The sequence below is a fragment of the Gigantopelta aegis genome, chromosome 14 (genome assembly GCF_016097555.1).
Source record: "Gigantopelta aegis isolate Gae_Host chromosome 14, Gae_host_genome, whole genome shotgun sequence".
NCBI lineage: Eukaryota > Metazoa > Mollusca > Gastropoda > Neomphalida > Peltospiridae > Gigantopelta > Gigantopelta aegis.
Genome location: NC_054712.1, coordinates 55725358 through 55752593, shown reverse-complemented (window position 1 = coordinate 55752593; position 27236 = coordinate 55725358). Strand labels below are relative to the sequence as shown.

The following is a 27236-nucleotide window of genomic DNA, read 5'->3' as shown; positions in this document are numbered from 1 at the left end:
TTGGGATGTTAGTCCATCATAGCTCAAAGGCTTGGGATGTTAGTCCATCACAGCTCATTGGCTTGGGATGTTAGTCCATCACAGCTCATAGGCTTGGGATGTTAGTCCATCACAGCTCATTGGCTTGGTATGTAAGTCCATCACAGCTCATAGGCTTGGGATGTTAGTCCATCACAGCTAATAGGCTTGGTATGTTAGTCCATCACATCTCATAGGCTTGGGATGTTAGTCCATCACAGCTCATAGGCTTGGGGTGTTAGTCCATCACAGCTCATAGGCTTGGGATGTTAATCCATCACAGCTTACATTCACTCATATAAACTAGAATTCTACGGGCTCTCCGAAAGTTCGCAGAACTAGATGAAGAGTCCACGGGAGTGACCTATGATGTCAAAACAGATAGTATTGTAAAGGTCGTGTGTGTCAAGGTCACAATGACACACTAAAATTAAAAACCTATAATTATGATATGTCATTAAAAGTAGTTGGTAAATTATGTTTTTTTTAGGCATAAATATTGCATAATTGCAGAGTTGTAAACGTTAAAATTCAAAAACATCACCTTACTAAAAACGTGACATCACAGGTTATTCCCGTAGTCCGTTCGGGTGCTGAACGCCGATGACAGACCAAATGTTTTTACAATTATTTTTCAATATAATCATCCTTAACCTAGTGCTTCACGACTGGTATATCAAAGACAGTGGCATACATTTTTAATATTACCAATGGTAAACAGAATTGTGGTAAATTAATCTATTATGTTTATTTTAAGGTGTTTGGGGGAGTAATTTCTTTCTTCTTTTTTTTAGTTTCATTTTTGTTAATTTTTGTTTTTAAAGAAATCGTTATTTCTGCATTCAAGTGAACACGTATCATTTTGTTTTTCGAACAAACGTTGCTGTTGTGCGATGACTCGGTCTGAAATGACTTTTAGTGCTCGAATCGTCGTGGGCACGCAACAATACTGTCGGGGAGGCCGTATCGTCAACACATCCACCGGGGAATCGCGGATAATGTGCCCAAGACAGACGTGTTTGAACCTTCAGTGAATGTAAGCATGAGTCAAATGGTTAACCATTTGATTAACTGGCTGAAACATATGCTGACAAAATACGAAAGTGTCAGTAAAGACCCGCAATCATTCTTATTACAACGTAGCAGTCGAGCCCGTCAGTAAAGACCCGCAATCATTCTTATTATAACGTAGTCAGGCACGTCAGTAAAGACCCGCACTCATTCTTATTACAACGTAGTCAGGCCCGTCAGTAAAGACCCGCACTCATTCTTATTACAACGTAGTAGTCGGGCCCGTCAGTAAAGACCCGCAATCATTCTTATTACAACGTAGTCAGGCCCGTCAGTAAAGACCCGCACTCATTCTTATTACAACGTAGTCAGGCCCGTCAGTAAAGACCCGCAATCATTCTTATTACAACGTAGCAGTCGGGCCCATCAGTGAAGACCCGCAATCATTCTTATTACAACGTAGTCAGGCCCGTCAGTAAAGACCCGCACTCATTCTTATTACAACGTAGTCAGGCCCGTCAGTAAAGACCCGCAATCATTCTTATTACAACGTAGTCAGGCCCGTCAGTAAAGACCCACAATCATTCTTATTACAACGTAGTCAGGCCAGTCAGTAAAGACCCGCACTCATTCTTATTACAACGTAGTCAGGCCCGTCAGTGAAGACCCGCACTCATTCTTATTACAACGTAGTCAGGCCCGTCAGTAAAGACCCGCACTCATTATTATTACAACGTAGTAGTCGGGCCCGTCAGTAAAGACCCGCACTCATTCTTATTACAACGTAGTCAGGCCCGTCAGTAAAGACCCGCACTCATTCTTATTACAACGTAGCAGTCGGGCCCGTCAGTAAAGACCCGCAATCATTCTTATTACAACGTAGTCAGGCCCGTCAGTAAAGACCCGCAATCATTCTTATTACAACGTAGTCAGGCCCGTCAGTAAAGACCCGCAATCATTCTTATTACAACGTAGTCAGGCCCGTCAGTAAAGACCCGCACTCATTCTTATTACAACGTAGTCAGGCCCGTCAGTAAAGACCCGCACTCATTCTTATTACAACATAGTCAGGCCGTCAGTAAAGACCCGCAATCATTCTTATTACAACGTAGTCAGGCCCGTCAGTAAAGACCCGCACTCATTCTTATTACAACGTAGTCAGGCCCGTCAGTAAAGACCCGCACTCATTCTTATTACAACGTAGTCAGGCCCGTCAGTAAAGACCCACAATCATTCTTATTACAACGTAGTCAGGCCAGTCAGTAAAGACCCGCACTCATTCTTATTACAACGTAGTCAGGCCCGTCAGTGAAGACCCGCACTCATTCTTATTACAACGTAGTCAGGCCCGTCAGTAAAGACCCGCACTCATTATTATTACAACGTAGTAGTCGGGCCCGTCAGTAAAGACCCGCACTCATTCTTATTACAACGTAGTCAGGCCCGTCAGTAAAGACCCGCACTCATTCTTATTACAACGTAGCAGTCGGGCCCGTCAGTAAAGACCCGCAATCATTCTTATTACAACGTAGTCAGGCCCGTCAGTAAAGACCCGCACTCATTCTTATTACAACGTAGTCAGGCCCGTCAGTAAAGACCCGCAATCATTCTTATTACAACGTAGTCAGGCCCGTAGTAAAGACCCGCACTCATTCTTATTACAACGTAGTCAGGCCCGTCAGTAAAGACCCGCACTCATTCTTATTACAACATAGTCAGGCCCGTCAGTAAAGACCCGCAATCATTCTTATTACAACGTAGTCAGGCCCGTCAGTAAAGACCCGCACTCATTCTTATTACAACGTAGTCAGGCCCGTCAGTAAAGACCCGCACTCATTCTTATTACAACGTAGTCAGGCCCGTCAGTAAAGACCCGCAATCATTCTTATTACAACGTAGTCAGGCCCGTCAGTAAAGACCCGCAATCATTCTTATTACAACGTAGTCAGGCCCGTCAGTAAAGACACGCACTCATTCTTATTACAACGTAGTCAGGCCCGTCAGTAAAGACCCGCACTCATTCTTATTACAACGTAGTCAGGCCCGTCAGTGAAGACCCGCAATCATTCTTATTACAACGTAGTCAGGCCCGTCAGTAAAGACCCGCACTCATTCTTATTACAACGTAGTCAGGCCCGTCAGTGAAGACCCGCACTCATTCTTATTACAACGTAGTAGTCGGGCCCGTCAGTAAAGACCCGCACTCATTCTTATTACAACGTAGTCAGGCCAGTCAGTAAAGACCCGCACTCATTCTTATTACAACGTAGCAGTCGGCCCCTTTTTTCGCAGACTTATGTTATACTATAGGTTCCTTTAGACCAAAACTGATGCTGTGTATATACTTTATTAGTTGTAAACCTACAGTTGATAGGCGTTACACACATTAAAATATAATACATATATCATTGATAGAAAAAACCAATTTACATTGTATGGAAAGTCATGAAAATATTCGATATAAAATGAAATAATAATTATCAATATAACAAAGAATGTATATAATAAAGATAATGTATATACATGTACTCCACTTACGTATTATCATGTCTTTGCGTTGTTGTCCCTAGTAAATATTTACGTTGTTATTAGCTGATTTACATTATCAATGGACAATAGTTGTATTAATTTAAAAGAGGATGGTTTGGTGCAATAGTATGGTTTTATGTACCTGTATTTGATAGTATTGTACAAAGGACAGATCAAAATAAAATGATACTCATCTTCAACAGCATTCATATTACAAAGTTTACATACTCTATCCTATACTCTATGTGCAAATAAAGAAACAAAAACTCAAATAGTTATTAAAGATAAAATTGGGCGTTTGTAGTCTAGATCCCGGTAAAGACGACAATAGATGTATTGTCCTCTTAATTCAAATCTTTCTTATGTTCATATAATTCTAATCGATAGTCTAATTGAAAGTTGATCGGTTGGTGCTAACCGATTATAACAGATAATCGATGATGAAATTTCAACCGATTCCCGACACTAATATTATGTAATTAAAATTTTGCATTAAATTTAAAAATTAAACTGAACGAGCTACAGAATAAGACAAGTCCAAGATAGCTTTTTCAATCCAGGCGTTTGTTCTTTAAAATTCTGTTGTGATCTTTTCAGTCCCATTTTGGTCTGTATCGCTCCATTTTGGTCTGTATCGCTCCATTTCGGTCTATATCGGGAATTTGTCGGACCGTGTTGCAGATGATGCAAAGACTGCATTAAGACGTAATACCAAACCATAGCCAGCTATTTTGTTATTGTTGTTTCACTATCACTACTTTTAGTCCATAAATATTTTTTATCGTTTAGAAGCTGCGCCAATTTTTCGTTAAACGGTCTGTAAAATCTTTCCAATAGGTCACATGTTTCCGGTTTCATGTGTATTTTTGCTCCGTCTTTTCCCGTCGGTCGCTTGTTGGTTACGGGCAGTTTCAAAACAGTCTTCATTTCTTTAGTACTAACAGGACCTGCAAAGTTAAACGTTTGTTTTGTTTAATGACACCACTAGAGCACATTAATCGTCTGCTATTGAATGTCAAACATTTGGTAATTTATGACATATGGTTTTAGAGAGGACACTCACTAAATGTTTCCATTAGTAGTGTCACAGTGCTAAACTTCAACTTTATAACAATACGGATTATGTCTTTATTTTTACATGTGCATTACTTACAATTAGTTAATTGATAATCTGACGTCTGCCATGGTATCCACTTAGAGACATGCCAATCAAACCAATTAGTGTCAAGCACTAATTAAATATGTAACGAGCAATATAATACAATGCAATTTAATTGTTGCCACGGGTATTGCAGGCGTCTGAACGAGTACACCTTGACAACTGTATATTACATAGATACGTGTTTAGTATGCGTCTTATAAATAAGGATAATTTACCCATGAAAAGGAGACTTGGGGAGAACAGATACTGTTCACATGCCTTGAAGTTCTCTCACAAAGCACACACTCTACTGGAAGATCCGAGAGACAGTTTTGTAACATAAGCAATGTCAACTCTATCGGGAGACCCGTGTGTCATTCACCCAAGAGCTCTGACTTGTATATTATCTGTATTATCATGTTATTAATTTGTTAATCACGTTTCATGTTTGGAAAGTACAATACAAGAAACTGCAACACCAACTTGAGACTTCTGTTGTTACTTCATTTACATTCGTAAATTACGCTGTGATAGTAGCAAAGGATCATTTGTATGCACTATCCCACAGACAGAATAGCACACTGCACGGCCCTTCATATACCAGTCGTGGTGCACTGGCTGGAACTAAAAATAGTGCAACAGGTCCACCGACGGGGATCGATCCTAGACCGACCGCGCATCAGGCGAGCGTTTTAACACTGGGTTACGTCGATGATAAGCTGGTCATGAACACAAAAGAAATGACGACCAAAATGGCGTTCTTCAATCTCACAAACACTGACGCGTACAGATATATAGACGTACAGATGGATGGATGGCTTTGAATAGGTGGATGGATCGATGGTTTTTGTAAGGTGGATTATGATTTAAGTACACTGTTCTCAGCAGAATAGGTCAGACTGAATTATCAGTCTTTAGAGGTTAGGCGAAACAAAATAAATGTCTGGTCTCTGGTCAGTGCGCGCGTCGATTTTGACCCTCGCGCGTCAACATTTTTGTTTTAACTTCACACGGCATGACGTCGATTTTTGCGAGGATTTTCTTACTATGACGTAAAGCCGCATTTGGAGCCAAAATACAATGGACAATGACGCATGAACTTGGACGTACATTCTGATTTTAATTTAAATATGTCCCTTATTTCGGTATCAAATATAACCAACCTTTTCTGTGCAATCGATGCTTTAAAAACAAAATTGAAAAAAAAATCCGCATCGCCGCATCAATTCTGAAACTTGTATTTGGTCTGACCAGAGATCGACTTCTTTTTTGTGTTTTTTTGCCTTAAAGACGCATGTGCAGTGTGGGGGAGGGGGTCGAAGCACACTCCCTGCTAAAAGCGAATATTTAAACATATATTTTAGGGGAAGCATGACTTGAACCCCCTAGAAATTTTGCTCATCTCAGTGTAGACCCACCTCTCCCATCCCCACCCACTACCCAATTTCCTGCACCCGCGCCTGGGTTAGGAGAAATACACGTACTGTTTTTACCCAAATATAGGCCTGCACGTTTATGAGATTAACAGCAGCAATATGACACCTATGCTACGGAAAAACCTCTAAACAATTTAATATTTAATAAACATACGTAATTCCAAAAATGCGAACAGTCTCGTCATCTCTCGTCCGACGTCATGAATGTAATCTTCGAATCGTATCACGTGGATTTGGTCACGTGGGAAGAGTCGCAGCCAATCCTTGATATGCACCTCATACATTCCCACTCGAATTCTCACCTACAAAGAAGAATATGCAGTACTTGTCGTGTATCCCTTGAGTCACATATTCATTTGAACTTAGTTTCATGCTTATATTCAATTAGGGTTCAAGCACGCTCTCCTGGGCACACACCTCAGCTATCTGGGTTGTCTGTCCAGGGTAGTAAGTTAGTTGTTAGTGAGAGAGAAGAGGGTGTAGTGGTCTCACACCTACCCACTGAGTCGTTAAAACTCGCTCTGGGTGAGAGCCTGTACCGGGCTGCGAACCCAGTACATACCATCCTTATGTCCGATGGCTTAACCACGACACCACCGAGGCCGGTGAGTCACATATACACGGATACGAATCCGATCATACGGTATATCCATAAGAAATAGGATCCGACAATCGGACGTAGTGTTCACGTAAACTGACACCACTGGAGCACATTGATTTATTAACCATCGGCTATTGTAATACAGTATGTCAAACAGTTGGTAATTCTGACATATACAAGCACCTGTCGCAGTTGGGGTGACAAGGACTGGGATGTGGAGGTGAACAGTGAAAGAAGTTGAAAGATAGGAGTTGCCAAATTGGAAAAACAAAGGGGAGAAAGTAGAAGTGAGATAAAAATATATTTTTTAAAATTCTGACATATAGTCTAAGAGAGGAAACCTGCAACATTTTTCCATTAGTAGCAAGGGATCTTGTATATATGCACCATCCCATATTATCACTGCCCTTGATATACTCAATGTAACCTACCTACACTGATCTCCGAGTTCTCTCTTATCATTACCTTCACAGATATTCCTTTCCTATTTCCTAGTCACACAGAAACAGTAACAAAAATATTTGACATCCAATAGCTGATTATTAACAAATCAATGTGTTCTAGTGATGTTGTTAAACAAAACAAACTTTAACAACTACTCAATGTAAACTACCTACACTGCTCTCCGAGTTCTCCTGGGTACCGTTATAGACGCATCGCCTAAGAGAAAACATCGTCACGCATTGTTGGAATTCCTCGATCATCCGCACCACTTCTTTGTGGAAGGCTTCTGGGCTGGGCTTGTAATGAAGCCAGAGATACTCGTACATATAGTCCGAGTAAAGCCTAGATGAAACGATAAATACATTTATACAAGTCTGTCAAACACTTGGTAGTTTTTGACATGAAGGGGGCCAGATTTAGCTTAGTTGGTCGAGTGCTCGGCTGAGGTGCTTGCGTCGTAGGATCGAAACACCTCAGTGAATCCATTCAACTGATTGGGGTTTTTATCGTTCCAACCAGTGCACCACAACTGGTCAAAGGCCGTGGTATGTGCTTTCCTGTCTGTGGGAAATGCATATAAAAGATCCCATGCTGCATTAGGAAAAATGTAGCAGGTTTTCTCTGATGACTACGAGTCAGAATTACCAAATGTTTGACATCCAATAGCCGATGATTAATTAATCACTGTGCTCCAGTAGTGTCGTTAAACAGAACAAACTTTTTTGATATGACGTCTTAGAGAAAACCCGTTACCTTTTCCATTAGCAGAAAGAAATCTTTTATATGTATTTTCCATAGATAAGACAGCACGTACCATGGCTTTTGATATACCAGTGGTGGTGCACTGGTTGACATTTAAATGACTGTATCAAGGGCATAAATTTGATTATATGTTGGTGGTACAATCAGGTTGAAAATAAATGACAAATATAAGTATTCAAAGGATTCATTTTAAAGAAGTCAGTGTCATTATAATACATTATACATTTTTGGTTGTTTTTTGGTATCAATGCATACAGTGTGTTGTTATATGTGGTTTGTTTAACGATACCACTAGAGCACATTGAAATATTAATCTTAGGCTTCTAGATGTCAAACATTTGGTAATTTTTACATAAAATCTTAGAGGTAACCCGCTAGCAGAAAGTGATATTTCCCAAAGACAGGACAGCACATACCATGGCCTTTGATAAGCCAATCGTGGGACACTGGTTGGGATTAGAAAAAACAATCAGAGAATGAGTCCAACGAGGTGGTTCGATCCTACGACGCAAGCACCTCGGACAAGCGCTCTATCGACTGGGCAAGATCCCGCGCTCAAGTATTTTCAATGATTTTGAATGATAATTATGCTGTGACTTGTGTCATTTTGAGGTATACCCAAAGTAAAATCCGTTCGTTCTTTCGTTTGTTCGTTCGTTCGTTCGTTCGTTCGTTCGTTCGTTCGTTCATCCATTCATATATTCATTCAGACTAACCTATTGGTTAGTTAATTCATTAATTCTTCCATTAATTAATTAATTCAAGTATTCATCCATACAATCGTCCGTCCATCTGTCCATCATTTATTTAATCATTCATTCATTAGTCCAGGCAGATATTAGTTCATTCCTTTAGTTATTAAATATAAGGTTCTAACAATGACTAAAGACTCATTCACATTGGATGCTTTGCGACACGTGCGGTATGGTTAAACAAAAAATCACTATTTCCAATGAGAGCATTCACACTGAACACTTGTAGTCAGGATTATAAGGCGACGGCAGTTGGGACATCTTGGGCAGTTGGGACATTTTGGGCTTAAACAGACGCTCCATGACACGAGTGTCTCGTACGAGAATAGCCACACGCACAAAATATGCTATTGTAACAGGAAATGTTTTATTTAACGACGCACTCAACACATTTTATTTATGGTTATATGGCGTCGGACATATGGTTAAGGACCACAGATATATTGAGAGAGGAAACCCGCTGCCGCCACTTCATGGGCTACTCTTTTCGAGCAGCAAGGGATCTTTTATATGCACCATCCCACAGACAGGGTAGCACATACCACGCCCTTTGATATACCAGTTGTGGTGCATTGGCTGGAGCGAGAAATAGCCCAATGGGCTCACCAACGGCGATCGATCCCAGACTGACCGCACATCAAGCGAACGTTTTTTCACTGGGGTACGTCCCCGCCCCCTATTGTAACAAGACACGTAACGACATTACGATTTTCCCGGTTGCTGTCCCATCGGCTATTCTCGTGTTAGACAATCGTATCGTGTGGCGTCGCATTTATGCTCACATTGAAAATAGTGCATTTTAATTTGTGTAGCTCCATCGTACGCGCCGCGACTCGTCCAGTGTGTATGAACCTTAAGTGTATCACCTTTCAACTGGATCTCTCACGGCCACGATGATTTTGGCACCTGGCGTCAAGTGATGGACGTAGTCCGCGTTTGTGACACAGACGGACGAACAGTTTTCGTTCCCAGGGAGTTCGGACCAGTATCTGTTGTCCCACATCGTGTCCGAGGTACCTTCTCCTAGATACGTTGATAAAAAAGTTAGTTTGTTTTGTTTAACTAGAACGCATTGATCAATTAACCATCTGCTGCTAGATGTCAAATATTTAATAATTCTGTTTCATAGTATTCAGAGGAAACTCGCTACATTTGCATTTTTCACAGGACAGCACATACTACATGAACATCATCATATTAATATGCTAACATGAACACAAACCAATTAGCATGTTAACAATCATGAATAATAAGCTTATAAGATATTAACATGATCATCATCTATTAACGTATCATTGGCGGATGTAAAGAGGTCTAACAGGGGTCCCGTGACTCCCCCTACCCTCACCCTCCTCCCGACCCTTTTTAATGTAGCGGTCGTCCTCTTAAAGACTATATGTCAAAATTACCGAATATTTAACATCCAACAGCTGATGTTTAATAAATCAATGTTCTCTAGTGGTGTCGTTAAACAAAGCAAACACAATATGCAACACTAAACTTACCTGTGACATCATTATTTCAACATTTACCGGTGAACATGTCCCTGGAACCTCATAAAGATCTTGCTCTCTTTGAGAGCTCGGCACATTTACCTTTGACAAACTCCCCCCCCCCCCCCCCCCCCCCCACACACACGTACACAGTCCTGTATTGGCCCCAGCATGCTAACATGAACACTACAGACTATAACGCACGGTTGTTAAGAAGTTGAACATGAATACCAACCCGTTACCATGTCGTGATATTTCTCCTGGCCTTGACCCTCTGTCCAGCGCCATCTGTAGTGAGACTCGATCTTCATGGCTGCCTTTGCAAAATATTTAAGGTACGTATCCAAACTGAAACACTCTGGATCTGTAAAAGAAAAAACTATTTTGTTTAACGATAAGGAACAGCAAACACGGGGAATTTGTGAGAACCTGCATACTAGTGGGGTCATATTTGGCTACCCCGTGACCATTTTTCGGGGACCAAAGTTTGAGGGTTGATTTCAAGTCTTTGGGACCTTTAGAAAACATTTAGCTCCCGTGTACCTCGAGAAAGTTCCGGCTAACTCCACCAGAGGCCAAATCCAAGATGGCCGCCGGCGGCCATACTGAAAATCTTACTTAATGTGCAAGTTAGAAGCACTAAAAAAGTGTCTATTTCTGTTATACTGAGGGTGCCTAATCTCCTGGCGGTTATTTGTGCAATTTGAGGTCATCTTTACATTCAAATCCCAAGTTGGCCGTTGTCCACCATATTGATAATTTATAAAACAATTGAACTCTTGAAATATTTGGGCTAAATCATAAATGAAGTGTCTATTTGCATAAAATTAGAATACAATATTTAGGTGAGTTTATATTTGCAATATCAAGTCATCTTTACATTCAAATCCACGATGGCTCGTTTTCATCGTATTTAAAATAACAACATGATGGAGTCCTAACTGGGTTAGAATAATAACAACATGATGGAGTCCTAACTGGGTTAGAATAATAACAACATGATGGAGTCCTAACTGGGTTAGAATAATAACAACATGATGGAGTCCTAACTGGGTTAGAATAATAAAGGAAGTATCTATTTACATCAAACAGGGCATTCATAACAATTTTTTGTGTGGTCATTTTTGGAATTTGAGGTCGTTTTGACCTTGGGATATAATATAGAGGGTATGGCAGCTGTATTGAACCATTAACTAGCACAATGTATTTCAGAATAATTGTATGTACGCTAGAACTGCAAATTAAATTAACAAAGGTTCCTAATGTAGGATTGGTCGCAGTTGAGATTTACTCTGTTTCACAAACTGAACTTCATTCGTCATAACTATAATCAGACTCAGACAAATCAAATTCAGATGTTGTGATGTCAACATCTGTATTACCATCTGTGAACTGGGTGATCCACAGTTAGGATTCATGGGAATACTTGGCAAATGTTGCAGACGGCACAGCATTCTTCACTGACCATATTCCTGTCAAGATCAACAGAAAGGATTGTGTGACATAGGAATGGCAGGGCTGGTGATGCAACTGGCAGTGTTATCCGAGAGTGGGATATATTAATTGTTCCTTTTTCTATTTTGTTCATACCACGTTTTAGCCTGGGCTTCTAAAAGATTTGAGATCTTCATTTCATCATACAAAAATGTTTTAAGGGCATTCTTTAGTTTAGTGGAGAAAGGACGTGATGATACAAAGTGGAGTTAGACCTTCTATACTCACACTGCACGTCTCAAATGTATTCCATTTGCCATGAACCTGAAAGACCAGCGTTACTACTATCGCATTCAGTGATATTATGTTTTACTCAATAGGACGGTCGCCTTTCTCTCGGCCAAACAGTTCAAAACTGTTGTATGCTTGTTTAATGACAAACTGAAAATTCAGCAGCTTTTGAAGGCATCATTCATCAAACTTGTCCTGGATAATGTACGACTCACTGTATTCTCTATCGGTCCTTGTTGTACACATTTTGTAACATGACGTCAGTGTAAGATTTCGTCAGGGTGACGTAGATACATTCTTATCACTATATACTTACAACTCCACACCAGTAGTCATTGACATTAAGGATACTGAAATGTTAAAGCATAACCAGACAGTCTGTGCATCATGTCACACCTTTATGCACAATATTTAGATGTTTGCTCTTTGTTCTTTCTTTATTTGTTTGTACACATCATGAATGGATCTGACACTACAGCTAAAGGAACGGTTCCAACATATGAAGATCACTTTGTAATAAAATAATGACCCCAGTTATCACCATGCATATTGACTAAATAATCATGGCAAAGGGGTGATTTACGACAAATGTACTATGGAAAAAAAGAAACTCGAGCTCTTTGAGTTCATCACTTCCAACCTCCAAGGAAACCATGAATGTCCTTACCACCTTTGTCATGAACTTTGTGTATGGTGACATGGCTGGCTCCAACATTGCAGACAAGTGGCATTAACAGAATAGAAAGGAAACCATGAATGTCCTTACCACCTTTGTCATGAACTTTGTGTATGGTGACATGGCTGGCTCCAACATTGCAGACAAGTGGCATTAACAGAATAGAAAGGAAACCATGAATGTCCTTACCACGTTTGTCATGAACTTTGTGTATGGTGACATGGCTGGCTCCAACATTGCAGACAAGTGGCATTAACAGAATAGAAAGGAAACCATAAATGTCCTTACCACCTTTGTCATGAACTGTGTGTATGGTGACATGGCTGGCTCCAACATTGCAGACAATTGGCATTAACAGAATAGAAAGGAAACAATGAATGTCCTTACCACCTATGTCATGAACTTTGTGTATGGTGACATGGCTGGCTCCAACATTGCAGACAAGTGGCATTAACAGAATAGAAAGGAAACCATGAATGTCCTTACCACCTTTGTCATGAACTGTGTGTATGGTGACATGGCTGGCTCCAACATTGCAGACAAGTGGCATTAACAGAACAGAAAGGAAACCATGAAGTTCCCACCACACAGCGATTCTTTCCAACAACACTGAATAAGCATCAGTTACCTCGCCTTCGTCTAGCTCTGCCATTCCCTTCTTACACACCCCTCTTCTGTTGGTCCTGGCCTGTCTTTGGCCAGCGAAAAATAGTTTAATGTCGCGCCGTTCAGTATACAGGTGGTAACAGATGGTGACAGTTCAGCATTAGTATCTGGTGTGTTCAGTGTTGTGAGATAGACTATAGTTTCAGTTACAACCCATCCTACTTTACATTTGTTCAATGAATTATTTTGAAATATATTAGTTTTCATTGTTTCAATATAGCTGCACGCCTTCTAAACTGACGATCAAAAGAAAGTATACCAATTATTTTTATTATAAATAAACACAATACACGTTCATGGAAGGTTACATAGGTTCCAGTATTGTTCTTTATAATGCAGTCAATGACGAATAGTAGCACATTGCTGCGTTTGGGCGATGCCGCACGTGCAAAATGAGTTTATTCATCAAATTTATACTGCACGAGAAACATGATACTCGTGCACATAAGGGTGTAACAAAAAGGGTGCCTTTGCTTAGAACATGCCTCAGTCAACAGTAAAACACCAGAGAACATGGCAAGGCTAACTGCTGAAGAAAGAGAGAGCTATTGGTATGGTGCAGTTGGGTGCGAGTTATGCCCATGTGGCAAGAATCCTGAATTGCACAAAATTGACGATCACCAGGTTGATACAGCGTTACAGGATGACTGGCAGGACTGCAGACAGACCATGAAGTGGAAGACCCCGCGTCACAACAGCCAACGAGGACCGCCATCTCCGCATCTTACACTTACGTAACAGATTCCTCACTATTACGCCATCTGCAGCGACTGGCCTTGGACATGTCATCAGTCGTCACACTGTACGTCGTCGAATACGACAGCACGGTATCAGGGCCTATCGACCATTCAGAGGGATGACATTGACGAGGCAACATCGACTTCGACGTTTACGTTGGGCACGTCAGTTTCAACGTTGGCAACATCGGAACTGGCAACGTGTACTCTTTTTCTGATGAGAGCAGGTTCCAATTATTCAGAGCTGATGGCAGGACTCGGATATACCGATGTGTAGGAGAGAGAACAGCTCCGTGCTGTGTTCAGGAGACTGAACCGTTTGGTGGTGGATCTGTGATGGTTTGGGGCGGTATCTGCGGACAAACCTTATTGTCCATTGACTTGAGGAAAACGTTACCGTTTGTTTTATTTAATGACACCACTAGAGAACATTAATTTATTCATCATCGGCTATTCGATGTAAAAAAAATTCGTAATTTGACATGTAATGTTCAGAGAAAATCAGCTACATTCTTCCATTAGTAGCAACGGATGTTGCTGAAGATGTTTGGGTTTTTTTTGTTCTGATATTTTTGTTAGTTGTTGTTGTGGATGATAATGATGATGATGATGGTGATGGTGGTGGTGGTGATGGTGGTGACCATAATGATAACGATGATGATGTTTAGATGATGATAATGATGATATTTTTTAGAGGTGGGGATGGGTTTTTCCGATGGTATTGTTTAGTTTTATTTTATAATTGTTGTTGGGGGGTTGGGGTTTTTTTTTGGGGGGGGGGGGATTATAGTTTGCTTCCTGTATGGTTATACTCATACTAAACATATTGATTTTTTTTTCTTTTTCTTTTTCTTTTTCTTGGAGGGTTGGGTTTTTTTTCGTGCTCCACGTCTAATTTATATTGAAAATGTTTTGTCAGACTGGAGACCAAAACAGGTGATTTTGACAGAATTTTAGTTTATGCGTAGTAAGGTGGCAGAATTCAGAAAGTGTTCAGGATTAATTATATCCGTGTATGTGTGTGAACGAGACATACACTCTATGTAAAAAGTTTTAACATAGCCATTGGCGGATCCCTAGGAGGTTCACAAAAGGGGCCCCGGAACCCACCCCGCCCCGCCCGTTTGAAAAACTGAAAACTTGCCCTTTTTAGAATCCAAATCTAGTGCAGAAACGATTACCAACGTGTAATTGGTAGTGGTTTTTCAAATACAATATGTCAATTGCTAAAATATACTTTAGATAATTTTCAGAACAGCAATAAATATATAAATCAATCAATCAATAGTTAAATAAATAAGATTACAAATACATATGTATATAATTACATATAGATAGACAGATAGAAAGAGAAACAGATAGATGGATGGATGAATGGATGAATGAATGAATGAATGGATTAGATAGGCATACAGATAAAAAGAAAGAACAGAAGGAAGGAAGGTAGGTAGGATAAGACAAGTATCAGAATAAATTTATTTATATAATAATCGAAATGTATTCCACCAGAATGGAACAGGCATGCAGATAAAAGAAAGAAAAAAAGATGGAAGGAAGAATGAAATGTCAAAATAACTTTGTTTACATAATAGTCGAAATTTATTCCACCAGAATGGTTCTTTGTTAGGCGGTTTAGCGATCTGTGGGTGTTGAATTAAACGAAAGTAAATGTCCGTCGTCCCGCACTTCGGCTGTCCAATGACGTAAAAGTACGGCAAGCAACGAAGCTTTTGATTGGTCGCTGTATCTACATTCTTGATGAATTTAAATAGTCCTATCCGACAATCCGACCGTAATGGTCGTCTCTCATACCAACACGGGTTTTTAAACCTTTTCAACGTGGAAATTGGTTTCTGAAATAAAATAAAAAACATAGATTCATAATAAAATATTCAATAATAAAAGTTTAATCTGAGCAACAGGTATAATCAAAACAGATTTATGATACTGACATAAAAGCATATGGTGTGTATGTTTGTTCCAAAGTTGCCTTGTTGGTGTCTGTGACGGTACATGCTCTTAATTCTTTTCGCCTGTGGCGATATTAATTGTTTTAGAAGGCCGTGTGCCGTTCCAAATGCACTTAGTCCAGGTGGGCAACTTGTTACGTGATACCTTTGCGCGACGGTCGTCTAATACACACCCCGCTAGGTGCGGAGGCCATGTGGCCAGTAGTTACGTAATACCTCTGCGAGTGCGGTTTCGACGACCGTGATTTTGGCGACCAAGGCGTCAGTAAGTCTGGCGATCAAAGAGAAAAATGCGTCTCTGGGAGGGGGATATATCACTTGATAGGGGGAGGACCGCCTTGTACCCCCAGGCGATATTCTGATTTATAATAAATAGCTAGTTTTTTTTAAATATCGAGGAGAACTATAGGAGGGTATCCCGGGGGAACGTTGTCCGTCCGGACTTTGGTAAATATATTATTTCTGCTCTGTTGTATAACCTTGATGTGATTGATGTGACTTTAAATATTTTAATACTGTATTATACCAATATTCTTTAGACAGTGTCTTCGGTCATCTGACGAAGTAAATCGTAGACTTTTTGTTCTAACATTATACGAGTATTTGGTAATATAAAGCTTAGCCAGTCATCCTAGAAGACCTAGGTAAACTGTAGGTTATTGTCTTTATTGTGATAGGTACCAGTATTAATTCTGTGTTACAAGGTTACTGAATGAGTAGTTAGGGTTAATTAAAAATTAACCAGTTAGGAATAGAGCTGTAATTTCTTTATTAATTAAGTTCCCCTGGAAGCGTTTCTCAATTATCACACGTGTGAGTGTTGTGTCACGGTGAAGTGATTCGCATATTGTGTAAACTAGACACCTAGAGATTAACTAATTAAGTGATCAGTTCTGGGTTGTTATTATTGTTGTTATTAATTAACTACTGCGGCAGTACATTTGTCAGCGTAGGTTAATACAGATTCCAAAGTGTATTGTGTTTTGTTGTGTTTTCTAGTGAACTAAACGTGCTATATTATATATACTTTATATAAGATCTTATCTCTGATCATACCTAGAGACGAGCCACAGCGTGTAATACTGCTCGATACAGAGAGATCTAATAGATATACAGTTAGGAGAGAAATTTTGATAACCGTGTTTCATTCAGTTACGGGTATTATAGAGTCCCCGTGACAGGAGTAGAAAATTGGGGCGCTCGTCCCGAATCTGAAACGGGACATGCATATTTAAAAAAGTATTGTTTGTAAATGGGGGCTTTATAAATAATTTTTACAAATTACCAGAAGTAGCAACGTTGTTCACTAGAAAATCAATTAATAATAAGTGCGTCATATGTAAACATGGATAAGAATTTGCTGGATAGGCCTACGCTCAGTGTAGTGGAGATTAAGCGAGCACGTAAGGCCGAGTTAGTTGAAATCGCGGATGAGCGAGAAATTGATTTAACATCAGCTAAAACCTTTGGAGATATAAGGACAATTATTATCCAGGAAGTTTTTGGTGATAGTCCTGTTATGGAAGAAAGTGAGATTGTTCTAGAGATAGAGATAAATGACTTGAGTATGGAACAACAGTTAGCTTTTAAAAAGCTTGAGTACGAAAGAGAAGAACGTCATTAGATAGAGAGAGAGAGAGAGAGAGAGAGAGAGAGAGAGAGAGAGAGAGAGAGAGAGAGAGAGAGAGAGAGAGAGAGAGAGAGAGAGAGAGAGAGAGAGAGAGAAGAGAGGGATAGAGAAAAAGACAGAGATAGAGAAGATAGAGAGAGAGATAGAGAAAGAGAAGAGGGATAGAGAGAGAGAGCGAAAGAGAAGAGAGGGATAGAGAAAAAGAAGATAGAGTTAGAGAAGATAGAGATAGAGATAGGGAAGATAGAGAGAAGGATAGAGAAGAGAGAGAGAGAGAGAGAGAGAGAGAGAGAGAGAGAGAGAGAGAGAGAGAGAGAGAGAGAAGAGAGAGATAGGGAGATAGGGATAGAGAATTCCAGTTAGCAAAATTAAAAGTGGAACATGAGTTAAAGTTGAATACTGAAGAAGTTAGACGTGAGGCAGGAAATGGTTTTAACATGTCGGAGGCTTACAGATCAGTGCCTGTATTTGATGACCAGGAGGTAGATTTGTTCTTCCAACTTTTTGAACGGGCCGCTAAGCAGCTAAATTGGCCGCAGTCTAAGAGGACATTGTTAGCCGTGTCTAAGTTTAAGGGGAAGACTAGTGTAGCTTATAATTCAATGAGTGACGAGCGAGCAAGTCAGTACGACCTAGTTAAGGCTGCAGTGTTGAGGGCTTATGAATTACGACCTGAGGATTATCGTTTACGGTATAGCGAGTTGAGAAAAACGCAGGGTCAGTCTTATAGTGAGTTTGTAGCTAAGAAGGCAGGGATGTTTGATAAACGGGTGATTTCTCATCAGGTAGAGTCATATACCGAGTTACGGGAGTTGTTGATCTTACAGGACATTAAAAATGGATTACCAGTTAGCTTACGTATTCATTGAGAGGATCGTGATGTCAAAAAGATAGAGGAGGCAGGCATAGTGTCAGATGATTACGTATTAATACACAAAGCTCAGGCAGTACAGGGTAGCTCCTTACAACAGGGTGATAAGAAGAAATTTCAGCCAGGCTTTTCCCGGGAAAGTAACTATCGGGGAGAGTCATCTAGTTGGTCAGCTAGTCAGGCCAGGAATGCACCTGGTGGTCAAAATAAGGATAAGCCTGCATTATCAGCCAATGCACGAACTTTTCGTCCACATTGCAGTTACTGTAAAAAGGATAACCATCTTGTCGAGGACTGTTTTAAAAGGAAACGCGATAATGCGCACGTGGTCGGTTTAGTGAGGTCAGCTCCGTTAGGTTGAGAGTTAATGGTTAGTCCCATGGCAGAGAAAGTAAACCCGTATGTGTCCACTGGTATGGTTTGTGATGTGAAACAAGAATTGAGTCCTAAGGCAATATCAATCTATAGAGATACCGGGTGTAGTCAGAGTCTGATCACGCAAGAGTTTTTAGCTGGTATTGAGAATTCAGATACAGGACGTAGTTTGTCATTAACCTCAGTTACTGGAGAAAAAATGGTTGTCCGGTTACATAAGGTTTTCTTGTGTTCGAAGTTTGTGACGGGACCAGTCGTTATGGGTGTTGTGAAGGACTTGCCTGTTGAAAACATAGGAGTTTTGTTGAATAATGATTTGACTAGTCAGTGTTGTCAGCCGAAATGTGACCAATTGTTAATTAAAGACAGCACTTTACCAATAGAAGAGAGTGATGTTGATGAGATTAGATATCCTGCGTGTGTAAAGACTAGGGCTATGGCCAGTAGGGTAACACGATACCCAGAGGATATTTGCGATTTGTCTGATACGTGTGTGAGGTATGAAATTGGAGTGGATGAGGTTATCAGTAAAATGGTAGATAAGTCAACTGAGGAATTAAATGTGGTGGAACCTGTTGACCTCCCGCAGAGGGGAAATGAACCAGTTGTGTTTGATAGAGGGGATTTACCTTGTAATAAACAAGAGTTAATTCTAGAGCAGGGGGCTGATCCAAATTTGTTGGCAGCTCGCACTACCTTGTTAACTATGGACAAGGGAGTATTAATGAATAAGAGAGTTAGAGATAGAAAGGATAGGAAGCAACTGAGCCATACTCAGAGCAAAATAAAATCAGTGTTTGATAGGAAGGCTAGGAGTCGGGAATTTAAACCAGGGGATAAGGTGCTGCTGTACCTTCCCATTAAACGGGGTTCTGTGCAGAACAGGTATTTCGGGCCCTATGTTGTGCGCAAACGGGTTAATGAGACAGGGTATGTGATAAACACTCCTGATAGGGTTAGGAAAAGTAGGTATTGTCACATCAATTTGCTAAAAGGTTATTTTGACAGATTGCCGATAGTTCCAGAGTTACCGGTCCAAATTGAGAGTCACTCAATTTCCTGTGATGACGTCGAGACTGCAGAGAACAAATTAACTAACAGCCAGATTATAGCAGGCTTGAACCCCCAGCGAGCAAAGTTGACTACGTTGAAACAAAACAATGTTTCTATTTGTCAGAACCTTCCAACGGTTACCAACACCTTAAGCCAGGATGTGCGCCTGGAACCCAACGCTACACCGATTCGACCGCATGCCTATCAGAGAAAACCTGGAAAATGTGCGACACTGAAAAAGAAAGAAACGAAGTTCCAGTGGTCAGGTGAATGCGAGAAGTCATTCAACCGTCTCAAACAGATGCGCTACTCGTCTCCCGTGATGGCAGCACCAGACTACCGAATGCCAGTGACGTGGGAGCTGGAGCTGTGCTGTTCCAGGAAGACGAAAATGGACTGGACCATCCTATAAGTTTCTTCTCGAAAAAGTTTGACAAACACCAGGTGAACTATCCCACTATAGAGAAGGAAGCTTTGGCCATGGTACAAGCTCTGAAGCATTTTCAGATCTACATGAAATCGGCAGTGCATCAAGTGGTGGTCTTTACTGATCATAATCCGCTTACCTTCATTCACAGAATGAAAGTCACCAACCAGAGAGTTTGAGGTGGAGTCTTCTTCTGCAAGAATACCCAATTACCATTGAACATATCATGGGTACATCCAATGTAATCGCTGATGCCCTGTCCCGAAGTTGAACGTTATGATAATGTGTTGACATTCTTGGTTTCTGTTTTGTTTTTATATATTTTATTTGTATACCAGGGACTCAGAGACTCAGTGTGATTACTGGTAGTCACCTTATTATTACATGTGTTATAAATGCCCATATGCGTCGGTTAACGCACCTTTTTGTTTTAATGTAGTATATTTCCCTATTCCTAGAGTAGCGGAAATATCCTTTTTGAGGTGGGGGTGTGTGACGGTACATGCTCTTAATTCTTTTCGCCTGTGCCGATATTAATTGTTTTAGAAGGCCGTGTGCAGTTCCAAATGCACTTAGCCCAGGTGGGCAACTTGTTACGTGATACCTTTGTGCGGCGGTCGTCTAATACACACCCCGCCAGGTGCGGAGGCCATGTGGCCAGTAGTTACGTAATACCTCTGCGAGTGCGGTTTCGACGACCGTGATTTTGGCGACCAAGGCGTCAGTAAGTCTGGCGATCAAAGAGAAAAATGCGTCTCTGGGAGGGGGATATATCACTTGATAGGGGGAGGACCGCCTTGTACCCCCAGGCGATATTTTGATTTTATAATAAATAGTTAGGTTTTTTTAAATATCGAGGAGAACCATAGGAAGGTATTCCGGGGGAACGTTGTCCGTCCGGACTTTGGTAAATATATTATTTCTGCTCTGTTGTATAACCTTGATGTGATTGATGTGACTTTAAATATTTTAATACTGTATTATACCAATATTCTTTAGATAGTGTCTTCGGTCATCTGACGAAGTAAATCGTAGACTTTTTGTTCTAACATTATACGAGTATTTGGTAATATAAAGCTTAGCCAGTCATCCTAGAAGACCTAGGTAAACTGTAGGTTATTGTCCTTTATTGTGATAGGTACCAGTATTAATTCTGTGTTACAAGGTTACTGAATGAGTAGTTAGGGTTTATCACACGTGTGGGTGTTGTGTCACGGTGAAGTGATTCGCATATTGTGTAAACTAGACACCTAGAGATTAACTAATTAAGTGATCAGTTCTGGGTTGTTATTATTGTTGTTATTAATTAACTACTGCGGCAGTACATTTGTCAGCGTAGGTTAATACAGATTCCAAAGTGTATTGTGTTTTGTTGTGTTTTCTAGTGAACTAAACGTGCTATATTATATATAAGATCTTATCTCTGATCATACCTAGAGACGAGCCACAGCGGGTAATACTGCTCGATACAGAGAGATCTAATAGATATACAGTAGGAGAGATATTTTGATAACCGTGTTTCATTTAGTTACGGGTATTATAGAATCCCCGTGACAGTGTCAGAAGGGGAAAATGAACAGAGTAACTTTGATGTACATTGAATTTTGTTCCCGACAATGTTTAGTGGCATGATGCAAATGTCGTGGCAACGACGGTCGTTGTAATAAGATCAGACTGTACACGTGTACAATTATCACGATCACGAGTTTGTTTTGTTTAACAACACCACTAGAGCACATTGATTTATTAGTCATCGCCTATTGGATGTCAAACATTTGGTAATTCTGACATATTGTCATAGAGAGGAACCCATTAGCAGTAAGGGATCTTTTATATGCACCATCCCACAGACAGGATAGCACATACCACGACGTTTGATGCACCAGTTGTGGTGTATTGGCTGGAACGAGAAATAACCCAATAGGCCCAGGATCACGAACGCATTGAGAAATCACCCTTCCTGCTGGTGTATATATTGGTTCAGATATATATATATTTCGTAACATCTAGTGGTGTAAAATGCGTTATTTTAGTCTTACGTACGGTCCTTCTTAGGTCTCACTACACAGATGTCATCTGCCACTGAAATCAATGTTAAATTGACCAACTTCAAATGAAGATTGTCAATAGAATAGGTTCTCGTTGGCACTAACAATATACACCATTGCGAAAATAAATTATGTAAGAATTTATTTTCACTTCAAAACTGAGAACGTTTTCGTCTCAGTCTGTTGCTATACGACCACATCTGGCTGTAGTACCGGTCCGAACAGGTGGTTCTTTAACCGATTCACTTGCGTTATACACCCAAAACCTCAATGCACAATATTACAAAACAACATGGGCAAAATGCAGTCAGAAGGCTTACCATTAAACATACATATTGTTTTAATTCTTCCCCAATTCCTAAAAGTGAATATGTGAACACCAACATGTGTCACAATTAGGTACTATAGTGGACCGTGATGAACTCTCACCCGAAAGTGAACTGCGTAGTGAGGCCTTAGCCCGAGTACTCTGCCGCACGAGAGCTAGACGGATATTTGGACGGTCATGGTTGCTGGGATCTGCCGTAAGAGATAACTGAATAGCTAAAACACGGAATGGCTGAATAGCTAAAACACGGAATGGCTGCCTACCACCGGGTATGCAAATATTCCCGCTCTAATATAACCATAACCCTATGTTTGAAAAAAGAAAAAGAAAGAAAGAAATGTTTTATTTAACGACGCACTCAACACATTTTATTTACGGTTATATGGCGTCGGACATATGGTTAAGGACCACTGTCGCCACTTCAAGGGCTACTCTTTTCGATTAGCAGCAAGGGATCTTTTATATGCACCATCCCATAGATATGAAAGCACATACCACGGCCTTTGATGTACCAGTCGTGGTGCACTGGCTGGAGCGAGAAATAGCCCAAAGCGAACACTTAATCACTGGGCTACGTTTCCCCCCCCCCCCCCCCACCCCCATGTTTGACCATTATATTGTTCATTTTCGAGTTCGACGATAATAAATATTTCACACAGGGCCTATAAACCAGTAATACACACACTACAGGAAGAAACCCGACAGCACACATTTCAATAATGTTGTAAATACGTAGGTGCTGACGGGTTTCTTCCTGTAGTGTGTGTATTAATGGTTACTATGTCAAAGATTTGTTATCAGCGAACCAAGAGTACTCGGGCTAGGTCCTTGTATGTGTACGTGTACGTGTACGTGTACGTGTATCTGTACGTGTATGTGTATGTGTATGTGTATCTGTATGTGTATGTGATTGTGTACGTGCGTGCATGTGATTGTGTACGTGCGTGCATGCGTGCGTGCTTGAGTTTTATAAAATATTAAATAATTTACATTGAATCATATAAACTTTAATACTACCATGTCCATGAGGTTCCAATTTTCAATTATTTCTGGGTTTTCTTTCTTTATTCGCCGCAGATCTTTTTCTTGTATGATGAAATCAATAGTATTTGTTTCCGTTGACTTTTTGACATCGGACCTATTTTCAGGGGTACGAGCAGACGTCATTTTGGCGCCAAACTTGGACGTGTCTGAAGCACTGTGTTTTACGGGTTCCGACGCCTTTCTGACAAACGTCGCTCTCTCATTAGCTGCATCCTGTAAATTTCCCACATTTGTGTTCGCGTAATCTCCACCTTCATTCGGCACACCATTGTTAACAGACGTCTGCTTTGCATCATCATGGTCGTCACTCTTGGACACGCCATCTCGAAAAATGTCAGCTTTGCCTGTTCTGAAGTCTTCTCTGACAGTGCTCCAGTGACCAATTATGGAAATTGCCACCACGGTAAGAACAACAACACATAATACAACTATTGGCCGGCGTTTGATTCGAGCGCACAGATTGCAGGCACACATTTCGACTGATTGGCTGAAACTATAACAGGAACAGCCAGTCTGGTAGCCATTTTGGACATGGTGTGCCTAAGATAGGCATACTTGAAGAAACGACCGCAAAGTGGTTGATTGATTAGCAAGCCAAACCCAATTCTAAAAAGAAAAACAGTCATTCAATGTAACATGTTTGGAATTTTATTTCAAAGTTAAAAGTAAAGTTTGTTTTATTTAACGACGCCACTAGAGCACACTGATTTTTTTATCTTATCATCGGCTATTGGACGTCAAACATATGGTCATTCTGACACTGTTTTTGTTTTTTAGAGGAAACCCGCTGTCGCCACATAGGCTACACTTTTACGACAGGCAGCAAGGGATCTTTTATTTGCGCTTCTCACAGGCAGGATAGCACAAACCATGGACTTTGATGAACCAGTTATGGATCACTGGTCGGTGCAAGTGGTTTACACCTACTCATTGAGCCTTGCGGAGCATTCACTCAGGGTTTGGTATCTGGTATCGGTATCTGGATTAAAAATCCCATGCCTCGACTGGGATCCGAACCCAGTACCTACCAGCCTGTAGACCGATGGCCTAGCCACGACGCCACCGAGGCAGGTAAAGTTAAAAGAGCACTAGAGCACATTGATTTATTAATTATCGGCTGTTGGATGTCATACATTTGGTAATTTTTACTCATATTCTTCAGAAGAAACCCGTAATATTTTTTCCATTAGCAGCAAGGGATCTTTTATATGCACCATCCAACAGACAGGACAACACATACCACGGCATTTCATATACCAGTCGCGGGGAACTGGTGGAATGGGAAAAAACTAATCCGAGAATGGGTCTTCCGGGGAGATTCGATCCTACTACCCCGTCGGTGGGCCCACTGCGCCATTTCTCGTTCCAGCCAGTGCACCACGACTGGTATATCAAAGAACGTGGTATGTTCTACCTTGTGTGGGATGGTGCATATAAAAGATCCCTTGCTGCTAATCGAAAAGAGTAGCCCATGAAGTGGCGACAGCGGGTTTCATCTCTCAATATCTGTATGGTCCTTAATCATATGTCCGACGCCATATAACAGTAAATAAAATGTGTTGAGTGCGTCGTTAAATAAAACATTTCTGTCTTTCTTTCGATCCTACTAACTAGGAACATCAAGCGACCGCTCTACCGCCGGAGCTAGATCACACCACTTTATTTGAAAGCTGATCTTTCTCATTGGTCTCAAGATTAGAAATATTAGCATTTACAAACTACAAATACACAAGCACAAACACACACACGCGCACACAGATACATACGTACGTACATACACACACACAAAACTCACAATATATATAATACATACCACACATACAAACACACACTACACACACAGACACACACACGCACACAGATACATACGTACATATATATCTACTCAAAAGAATTTAAGGGTCAAAAATTTATAACCAAATAAGTTTCAGAGTGTATTAGATTGATGATGTAAACTACACCAAAAATTTTATTTATTGTTCCATATTTACAAAAAACCACAAATAAACGTCACTGTATACAAGAAAGTCACATGACATGCTGTCAAAGTTGAAGGTTGTCAAATATGGATTTTACACATTAGAAAATTCGTTTAATAGTGTGTGAATCCACCCCTGGCGCGAATATACTCGACACATCGTTGCCTCATGCTGTTGATCAGACGTCTGAAGAACTCTTGGGGAATGGCCTGCCACTCTGCCATAAGAAGTTGACCCAGATCATGAAGGTTGGCCGGAGGGGCATGGTTATCCCGAACTCTCCTGCCTAATTTGTCCCAGGCGTGCTCTATTGGGGCCAAGTCAGGCGAATATGCTGGCCAATCCATCCTGGCGATACCTTGTTGTCTGAGAAAGTTCGTTACCACCCTGGCGCGGTGGGGTCTGGCATTGTCATCCTGCAGAACTGCCCCGCCGCCAATCTGCTGAAGGCCTGGGAGAACCAACGGCCGGATAATCTCATTCAGATAGCGGATTCCATTCAGATTGCCATCCACCACATAGAGAGGGGTCCTGTGGTGGATAGAGATGCCGCCCCACACCATGACGCTGCCACCACCGAAACGGTGACGTTGTCTAACGTTAACGTCAGCGAAGCGCTCCCCAGGACGTCTGTAGACACGAACCCGACCGTCGTTGAACTGGAGACTAAACCTGGACTCATCAGTGAACATCACTCGACCCCACTGAACACGTTGCCACCGCAGATGAAGCGTGCACCAGTGACGTCTGGCCGTTCTGTGACGTGGTAGGAGTGGTGGTCGAACAGCCTGGCGACGGCAGCGTAGATTATTGGCTCTCAGACGATTGCGTATGGTTTGATCAGACACTCGAGTTCCAGTCGCAGTCCGCAGATTGTCACGTAATCGGCGTGCAGTGGTTGTGCGTTGACGTAGAGCCATATTGGTGATGTAGCGGTCCTCTCTATTTGTAGTGCTTCGGGGTCTTCCCGAACGTGGACGATTTCGAACAGAATTCGTTGCTTGGTACCGTTGCCATAGTCGGCCAACGACACTCTGACTGACACCAAGTCTCAGAGCAACATTTCTTTGCGTATTGCCATCCTGAAGCCAAGCAATAGCCCTTCCTCGATCTTCGATAGTCAGTTGAAGTCGTACCATTGTCGAATTTGGAGTGTGCACCGTACACGAACGCAAGCTCCAATTATACGGAAATTCAGCATTGGGAACATGGAATACACGTGCAAAGCGTGCAAATGAAGCGCTTTGTGAAAAAGCAAGTTATGGGCACTTAGCAGACCTTTCGCTTTCGCCCTAATTTACGTGCAAATGTAAGCATGTTTTCGCCATTAGAACTAGTCGACAGTGTCAATGACAGTGGATTTTAATTCATTTATGGGTTGCTTAGACCCACTTTCGTCAAAATGGAACAATACCATGCGTGACATTATGGTCTAGCTAATATAATTGACATTCAGAAAATAATGTCGAAAATATCGTCTGACCTTTAAATTCTTTTGAGTAGTATATATACACACACAA

At 41.0% G+C, this 27236-nt stretch overlaps 1 protein-coding gene across 1 annotated transcript; it reads right to left on the bottom strand.

Moving 5' to 3' along the window:
• Positions 1-3362: 3362 nt before the first annotated feature.
• Positions 3363-24326, bottom strand: LOC121388893 (carbohydrate sulfotransferase 15-like). Its single transcript, XM_041520428.1, has 7 exons — positions 23711-24326; positions 15577-15844; positions 10423-10551; positions 9561-9717; positions 7354-7522; positions 6290-6437; positions 3363-4505 (listed from the first exon to the last, which is right to left on the bottom strand). The coding sequence occupies exons 1-7, from the start codon at positions 24209-24211 to the stop codon at positions 4285-4287; spliced, it is 1593 nt and encodes a 530-aa protein (XP_041376362.1). The 5' UTR covers positions 24212-24326; the 3' UTR covers positions 3363-4284.
• Positions 24327-27236: the final 2910 nt, after the last annotated feature.

What these genes read in the sequence shown, in the direction of transcription:
- LOC121388893 (XM_041520428.1), bottom strand. Translation starts at nt 24,211, where the DNA reads ATGTGTGCCTGCAATCTGTGCGCTCGAATCAAACGCCGGCCAATAGTT. An exon ending in ATTGGAACCTCATGGACATG is followed by an intron (nt 15,845 to 23,710) that starts GTAGTATTAAAG and finishes ATTTTATTTCAG; the next exon opens with AAACCAATTTCCACGTTGAA. An exon ending in GTGAGAGATCCAGTTGAAAG is followed by an intron (nt 7,523 to 9,560) that starts GTGATACACTTA and finishes CGTTTCATCTAG; the next exon opens with GCTTTACTCGGACTATATGT.